Here is a 9,170-nt window from a genome sequence, read left to right as displayed (position 1 = left end):
GTGAGATCCTTTCCTATCACCAGACCCACCTGACCAATCTTTCCGGTCAGTGGATGACATATTGCAGCATAGTATTGAGTTTTTTTCTAAAGCATTTTTCAGAATGCTATGTCATTTTTTTTTTTAACTTTAAAGATGCCTTTTCCTAATAATGTTAGTATGTATTGTTTAGAATATATATAATATTTCATATTTAAAAAATAATCAGTACACTTTCTTCAGAATTTTATTTCAACTTGGAATCTAGATTACTTTGCCAAATAAATGTATTATTTTCATAATGCAGCAAAATATAAATTAGAAGGAAAAAATGCCTTATCAAAAATATTTTTAAAATGCACCTTCTCATTTTTTTTCCAATGGCCACTTCTCCTGTGGAAAGTATATTAATATCCCCTCTACATTGAGTCAGAAAATAATGTTCTTCTAAGCAGTTTATAGCAAAACAAGCATACCTCAAACATACTGTGCTTAAACAAAGTACTCTGGTAGCATTCATTTGAAAACCATTGATGGAAAAAATTATATTTTGATACATAAATTCTTCCCCCCTAAAACTCAGTTATCAGGAAATCTAAGTACTATCAAGAAGCTGTTTTAATGGATTTGAATTTTATTTGCTCCTTCACCTCTTTCTTCCTAGTTGTGGCTTTCTCTTTTCAGTTGGTTGCTTTTTGTCAACAAAAGACAAAAGGTAAAGGCATTTAATGATTGATAGAGGAGGGTAGTGCGTGATATATGGTCAAAGAATTTACCATACATGGAAATTACATTTCACTTAACCTAGAATAGATCGAAGTAAGGTGGACATGACATAACATTTTAAATGTTTTTGTTTTCTCTCTATAGTTTTGAGGGAAAAAATCACTTCTCAGTGTACTGGATAGCAAAAATTAAGTGACTTCCTCTACTGCAAACCATGGCACTGTCGTTCCGGAAGGACTTAGAAAAATACAAGGATCTGGATGAAGACGAACTCCTTGGAAATCTGTCAGAAGTAGAACTGAAACAACTGGAAACTGTTCTGGATGATCTTGACCCTGAGGTAGGTGCTAGGTCATAAAGAGAAATGAAATAATTTTTGAAACCCTTTGATACTAAGTAGCTGCCTTCGAGCACTTATCTTTTTCATGGCTTTTCCCTGACACTGCCCTCACTCCTCCTCTTTATCCAAATAAACTTTTGCCTCTTCAGTTCCCCCACTTTTGCCTTGTATCTCTAGTAACATAACTAGTCTAAGCATTTTTTCCAACGTTTTTATTTTCAAACATATCCTGAAATTTTCTCCCTTTTAAGAAATCTTTTCTCTCTGGGCAGGGAACAATGTTTTGGGTAAAATACAGCATATGCCAGCCTCTGTGCCTCTTCAGGGCTTCTATATCAGGATGGTTGTGGTGTAGAAAGTGTCTCTAGAAGGTTCTTCATGACCTTAAATCTAATGCTTACTTTTCTGAAAGATGCTGAACAAACTGGATCAAGGTTTCCAGTCATTGGTAGAATAGATCTAAGTAGACTGTGGGCAGTACTGCAATCCATGTAAAGCAGACCTGAATATATGTTTTGTTTTGCAAAATGGATGTTGTTTATCTTATACATTACTTAAGGCTAAGGTAGAGATCCTTGATCCTTGAATATTATTAATCCCTGATACGTTTCCGGGGGTAGCAGCAGTTGGGTGGGGGGTGAAGGTAAGTGGCAGTGAGGGGAGAACACTGAGTTTATGCCTCCCTAATCTGAAGGTAATGACTATTTGCTGGGCTTCTTTTCTTTACCATGTTTTATTATGCCAAGACATTGATTTTTAGTGCCTTTTACGGATTGTAGTAGAGTTTGTTTTATGAAAGTGTTCTTGTCACTACCACATGTTTATTTCCTGCTAGAATATTTTTTAAATTTTATTGAGCATTACACTCCTATTCTCAGCATTTCTTCAGCACTTGGTTAATGTGTCTGTACTACAGATCAAATCCCTTAACCATAATTGTTATTGTAAGGAAGATTTTTTAGTGCACCTAAGTCTGTAGGATAACTCAGAATAACAGTGCTCTTTTGCATGTCACAGCAGAATCTTCCCCAGGCATTTCAACCTGTCAGACCTATTTGAATCAAACAGTAGGAACATAAAGCTTTCATCTAGTCCAGAGTTTCTCAGCCTTGGCACTGTTGACATTTGGGGCTGGGTAATTCTTTGCTGTAGGCTGTCTGATGCATTATAGGATGTTTAGCAGCATCCTAGACCCCTGCTCACTACATACTAATAGCACACCCTCCTGTTTTAAAATGTACCTGGGATTTTGTTTTAATCAGGTCTGGTAAGATGACATGTAAGAATAACTTACTTGAAAGAAGAGTTTATTACTTACAGTTCCCAACAGCAGGAGGCACACCAAGCTGCGCAGGGCCGCCAGGGGAAGCAGGGGGTTGGCCAGGAGTCAGAAGGAATGAGGAGCAAGTATGGCCTAGAACTTGTATTGTGCTTTCCAAGGGAAAAAATAGGTGAGACAGAGTAAGCAAGTGTGGGCAAGGGTAGGATTGGGCAGTTTGAATAATTTCAGTGTCTCTGGGCTACAGGAGTGGCTTCTAGTTATCTGGTATCTGGTCCTGGGCCGATTTAGGGCAGAGCAAGTATTGGCTTTGTGTGTGAGAGGTAGAAGAGGTGGTTGGGGATGTAGTCTCTGGTTTCGTATGAAAGGCACACTGATGACAGACAGAGTTGTTTGCTATCCATAGGAACTGGTTAGCCCTGCGAGGGGCGTGCTTTCCAGGATTAGCAAGGCCCCCACAATGTCAAAGCATCCTAAAATACAGAAAATTTAAAATATGGTTAACATGCTTTCCTGCCAGTTGTGACGATCAAAAATATTTCCAGATCTTGCCAGTCGTCCCCTGGGGTACAAAAACACCCTTAGCTGAGAAAAATTGACCTAGCTCTTGTCCTCTGTTTCACAGATAGAAAACAAAAAGTTAGGTGACTTGCCTCAGTTTTACAATTGTGGAAAGACCTGAGACTAGATCCTTCACTACCTGATTGATGCCTGGTAGAGTCTGGTGGGCTTTCTGTTAAATGACAGTGAGTCCCCTTTAATTTGTGCCTTATGCTGTAGGTCTAAAAGCTGATGGCTTTTATTTTCTTATTTGGAAATCCATGGCCTGCTTCTTGTATGGAGAGACTTGAGTTCTAACTTTTGGATGTATTTTGTAAACTCCCCAATCCTAGTTGTGACTCCCTGGTACTATTAGTTGAGACTAGAAGAACAGTGATGTTTATTGACAGCTTGATGCAGTGTGAATATGATATTTCATTATAAATATTTTGGAGGGCTATTTTACTTTCCTTATGCTACATTCAGTTTACTCATTTGCTAACTTAAATGTTTTTTGAAACTTCTGTCTCCAAAAGACAGCCAATCAGTCTAGGCAAAAGCTGTTTTTTCAGTTCTAAACTGGGAATTAATTATTACAACAGCATTTCACTGTAAGGGAGAAGCATGTAATTTTAATGAGATTTTTATCTATTTATTAATAGATAAAATATATTTTTATCTGTTAAGTAATTATGATCTATTAACTTACTCAATTAAAGTGTACTTCTAATAAAACTTAGCTTTTGGCCTCCAAAGCCAGATAGCTCTCATTTATTTTGTGGTCAAAAACTGTATTTAAGGAGCCAGGATTCCAGCTAATGTATCATTTAAAACCTGTATGTTTAATATGGGCTTAAATAGGCAGGTGGAACACTGCAACTCTATTGCTACCACCATGAAATAGCAGTATATGTATAAGGGTCTTATTGATAGTGAAGGGAAGTAGCTTGCATTAATTTGCCTTAATGAGCATTTTTCTTTAAAAATATCCTTGGGATTTCCCTAGTGAACTAGTGGTTAAGACTGCGCCTTCCAATGCAGGGAGTGAGAGTTTGACCCCTTGTCCAGTAGGTAAGATTCCACATGCTTTGAGGCCAAAAGAATCAGAATATAAAACAGAAGCAATGCTGTAACAAATTCAGTAAAGACTTTAAAATGGTCAACATCAAAACAATCTTTTTTAAAAAAGTATTCTCAAATCCTTATTCAGGGCCTACCTGATGGTCCAGTGGCTAGGACTCCATGCTCTCAATGCAAGGGGCGCAGGTTTGATCCCTGGTCAGGAAACCAGGTCCCACATGGGGCAGCTAAATATCCTGCATGCCACAACTAAAGATCCCATGTGCCGCAACGAAGGTCAGAGGTGCCGAGTGCTATAACTGGGACCTGGCACAGCCAAATGAATACATAAAATAAATGTATTTTTAAAGTCTTTATTCAATAACTATTGGAGGTGGGAAGCAACCTATATATCTCAGGTACTATGCTAGGCTTAGGGATGCAAGAGTGATCTAAACAAAAGCGTGGTCTTTGCCCTCATGAGACAGGCTGGTAGGAGTTGGGGGAGTTAGACATTAATCAAATAATCAAGCCTATAATAGCATATAATGGGAGGTCAGGAAAAGTTTTCCGTGGAGGGATGAAGCTGCATTCTGGAAAATGAAGAACAAAAAAGTATGGACAGAGCGTCCCAGGGAAGGAAGTACATGGCAGGTAAAAGGGAGGAGCAGGGCTGATGTAGCTAGAATGGAGAGGGTGTGTGAGGTGAGGCTGGGGTAACCTCTAGGGTCGGGGGATGGGGTGGAGTGAAGGTTGAAGAGTATTTGGCAACTGATCCAGGGAGACCAGTTGAGAGGCCTCTGTAATTTTCCATCCCAGCTTGGATCGTAGTATAGACCAGAGTAATTGTCTGGTCTACAATTAGAGGTGGAGGAAAGTTAGACAGGTCTTTAGGAAGTAAAAATGGCAGGATTGTTGGTTGAGAATGGTTTCCTCATGTGAAGCTCTTGCCTTGATTTCAAAGCCAGAGGGTAGACATCTTGTGTTTCTTTTTTTTTGTTCTTATAGACAGTTTTGTGTTGTAGAAACATTTTTGGTGCATGGTGAGGAACAGATCTCTTTTGTATTTCATCTTGAAAGATGAACTTTTGTGTAATACATGCAAAATTACATGAAGAAAACACAAAAGATGAATTTTATGAAAATTATTGTGGATTTCAGCAAATGGCCAGAGTTGAAATGCCATACCATATTTTTAGTTATACAATGAAAATTTGTTTTTATCATTATCCATATAAGATTACCCCAATGAAAAATGATCTTAAAACAGCCAGGAGATTCAACATCCTCACGAATATTGGGAGGTACTTCATAACAGAGTTGGCCCTTTTATGTGACTTTTTGTCTGCCTCCCGTTTTCAAAGCAAAGAATACTTAAGAACTGTGAGACAAGGTAATATCACCTCTTTGGTTTTTGACAAGCAAAAGGATGACCCTTTTGTCATTGTCTAGTCACTGCTTGTCATTCTTGGGCTTAGTGAAAATACAGAGTAGGACCTAAAAAAGAAAACTTTAGTCCATCGCCTCCCACCTCTCCCCCAACTGTCAGTTGCTCTGTGCACTCAAAAAGTCTGTACCCATGTGAAAACCTAGGGATATAACTCTGGCCATAAGAATCTCTGAGTGTCTTAGTGCACGAGTAGCCAATGACAGTGGTTGCTCCAAATACATCCTAGTTCCGATGTATACACACATACGTCCATATAGAAGTTGAACACGTTGCATTTAAACACAAACATGTAAATGTTAATTGCCTGATATCCTGTATAGATATACTGTATGTATACATAGTTTTCTTGTGAAAAAAATCTTTATGATGAAATAGACATTATGAAGGACTATGATGTATATAGTCATTTAGCATTCTTTTGCAATGAATGTTACAATATTTTCTGTATATACATATATGTTGAGCTGTTATTAAGCATCACAAACTATTTTTTGTTACTGTCCCAGGACAGTTAAAAAATAAAGGGTGTTTCCTGCTAGTAGAATACTCTCTGAAGAAGAGGTGCTATGCCTATTTAAATAATAGTATAAGTTAATTTTACCTAATTTTAAAAAACTTCATTTGGAATACTTTTATGTTGCTGCCCTCGAACCCTATGATGAAGTCTTTAATGCCTACATCTCATTCTAGTCTATAATTCTTTCTTAGATGGGTAACATCTGGATGCATACAGCATTAGCGTTCTTGCTGGTCATAATGGCTGATTCATTCTCTTTGGCAGAACGCCCTTCTGCCTGCAGGGTTCCGGCAGAAGAACCAGACATCAAAGTCTGCCACAGGGCCATTTGATCGAGAACACCTCCTTTCATATCTGGAGAAGGAAGCTTTGGAGCATAAGGACAGGGAAGACTATGTGCCCTACACTGGAGAAAAAAAAGGTAAGTACAAAACTTTGAAGCACAAAACATGATTCAGTAGCACTTGATTTTTTTTTCTTATAGGTAGAACTGAAGAAAATATTTTTAAAGCTGCATCATGGATAGCCTCAAAGATATAATACTGTTGACTTTAAAAATTATTAGGTAATTTGGGCATTTCTTTTACGTTCAATAACTTGGCCCATAAGTTCCTTGTTAATGATTTGTTAGTGAGGTTTTATTACATAGTGATTTTTAGTTCTCTGAGGAACTCTTTAGTTCTCAACTGTAACAGATACTAAAAGTTAACTGAGGTAAAATTTTAAATGGAATACTACATTACAAAATGCAGTGATGTCAAAGTGCCACTCAACCCTAACTCTTAAGTTTAAAGTGGAATGCCATTAAAAAAAATTCAGGTCATATTTTCAAAGACTCTTTTTAAGACCCTACAGCCTTCTTTATTAATTCAATGATTCATAACCATTATAATTTTAATTATCAATGCTTCATAATTATTACTTTGGGAAATTCTTCGAGAACAGGTCCTTCCCACTAAAGATTTTGACCTTAGCTGGCCTCAGTGGAGAACGAGTACAGCTATTTTTTTTAAAGCTCTCTATATAATAATATTTCAGAGAAGGCAATGGCACCCCACTCCAGTACTTTTGCCTAGAAAATCCCATGGACGGAGGAGCCTGGTAGGCTGCAGTCCATGGGGTCACTAAGAGTCAGACAGGACTCAGCGACTTCACTTTCACTTTTCACTTTCATGCATTGGAGAAGGAAATGGCAACCCACTCCAATGTTCTTGCCTGGAGAATCCCAGGGACGGGGGAGCCTCATGGGCTGCTGTCTATGGGGTCTCACAGAGTCGGACACAACTGAAGCGACTTAGCAGCAGTAGCAGCAGCATATAATAATATTTAACATGAAATAGGTTAAGTTTCTCAGCTTTCAATACAGGTTGGCCCGAGAAGCCAGATTCTGCTTGCTTTCTGTTGAGAATACTGTGCATGGAGCACTGGGGAATGGTGGCAGCAGTAGAGCTGATCTTCAATTCTTCCAGGCACTGCTTTGACATCTGAATCCTTCATAGACCAGGCAGGGAGAATGGTTAGAGCATGGTGCTTTCTCCTAGGGAGGCTTTAGCTTTTTATTCAGGAAGGAAGCCATTCTCAAGAATATGGCCACAGCCCTGTCACAGGGTTACCCCTTAGCTACAGGCAAAGGGAGAAAATTCATTTTAGCATTTTCATCTCTGTAATAGACAAAGGTTGTGGATGGCTTTTGAATCAGTATTCACAAAGTCTGCATCAGGCCTTTTCAAAATTACCTATTATCCCCAACTCCTTTGCTCTTTTTATCAACCCCATATCCCCCTCATCTCTAGTTGAGAATCAGTGCCTTACTTAGATACTTATATTTGTCAGTGTTCTACAGAGAAAGAAAACCAAAAGGGTGTGTGTGTCTGTGTGTAGAGACAGATTTATTTATTCATTTGTTCATTCATTCCTTTTTGTAAAAATTGAGGTATAGTTGATATATGAAATAGAAGTTTCAGGTATATAACACAGTGATTCACATTTTTAAGGGTGATACTTCATTTGGTTATTAAAAGTGATTCACATTTTTAAAGGTGATACTTCATTTGGTTATTAAAAATATTAGCTATATTCCCTGTGCTGTATAATGTATCCTTGTAGCCTGTTTATTTTATACATAATGTGTGTGTCTGTGTGTTCATTTGTGTCTACCTCTTTGCAACCCCATGGACTGTAGCACACCAGGCTTCTCTGTCTATGAAATTTTTCAGGCAAGAATACTGGAATGGGTTGCCATTTCCTACTCCAGGGGATCTTCCTGACCCAGGAATCAAACCCACATCTCTTGAGTCTCCTGCACTGGCAGGCAGATGCTTGACCACTGAGCCACCTGGGAAGCCCACACATAGTAGTTATGCCTGTTAATACCCTGTCCCTATTTTTCCCCTCCCCCTGTCTTCCCCTGCTGGTAACCACTAGTTTGTCTTCTGTATCTGTGAGTCTGCTGCTTTTTTGTTATATTCACTAGTATATTCTCTGTTTTTTAGATTCTACATGTAAGTGATAACATATAGTATTTGTCTTTGTCTGACTTACTTCACTAAGCATAATACCATCTGAGTTTATCTGTTTTGTTTCAGATGGCAAGATTTCATTTTTTTTTTTATAGCTGAGTAGTATTCCATTGTGCATACATACCACAACTTCTTTAATCTGTTCATTTGCTGATGAACACTTAGGTTGCTCCCATGTCTTGGCTGTTGTGTTATAAATAATGCTGCTGTGAATACTGAGTGCATGTGTCTTTTTGGATTAGCATTTTTATTTTTTTCAGATATATACCCAGGAGTGGAATTGCTGGATCATATGGTAGTTCTGTTTGCAGTTTTTTGAGGAACCTCCATACTGTTCCACAGTGGCTACCCCAATTTACATTCTCACCAAGGGTTCCCTTTTCTCTACATCCTTACCAACTTTTGTTATTTGTATTCTTTTTGATGATAGTCATTCTGACAGGTGTGGTGTGATATCTCATTATGATTTTAATTTGCATTTCTCTGATGATTAATGATGTTGACATGTGCCTGTTGGCCATATGTTTGTCTTCTTTGGGAAAATGTCTCTTTAGGCCTTTTGTGCATTTTTAATTTTTTTTTTTTTTGATGTGTTTTATGAGCTATTTATGTATTTTGGGTAGTAACTCTTTATCAGTCATATCATTTGCAGATTTTTTTTCCCATTCAGTAGGTTGTCTTTTCATCTAGTTGGTGATTTCCTTTGCTGTGCAAAAAGCTTTCAAGTTTAATTACATCCTTTTGTTTATTTTTGCTTTTCC

At 38.0% G+C, this 9,170-nt stretch overlaps 1 protein-coding gene across 2 annotated transcripts in view; it reads left to right on the top strand.

Annotated features, from left to right (window-relative positions):
- Positions 1–9,170, top strand: part of TMOD3 (tropomodulin 3) — an 88,713-nt gene that overhangs the window by 39,206 nt on the left and 40,337 nt on the right. For both annotated transcript variants that reach the window (NM_001075987.2, XM_059890495.1), the window contains exons 2-3: positions 850–1,045; positions 6,155–6,311. In NM_001075987.2, coding sequence (NP_001069455.2) covers positions 920–1,045; positions 6,155–6,311 — 283 coding nt within the window. In that variant the 5' untranslated portion in view covers positions 850–919. The remainder of the gene's footprint in view (positions 1–849; positions 1,046–6,154; positions 6,312–9,170) is intronic.

Source organism: Bos taurus, chromosome 10 (assembly GCF_002263795.3).
Source record: "Bos taurus isolate L1 Dominette 01449 registration number 42190680 breed Hereford chromosome 10, ARS-UCD2.0, whole genome shotgun sequence".
Lineage (NCBI taxonomy): Eukaryota > Metazoa > Chordata > Mammalia > Artiodactyla > Bovidae > Bos > Bos taurus.
The sequence above is the reverse complement of the archived record's forward strand: the minus strand, read 5'-3'. Positions and strand labels throughout refer to the sequence as shown.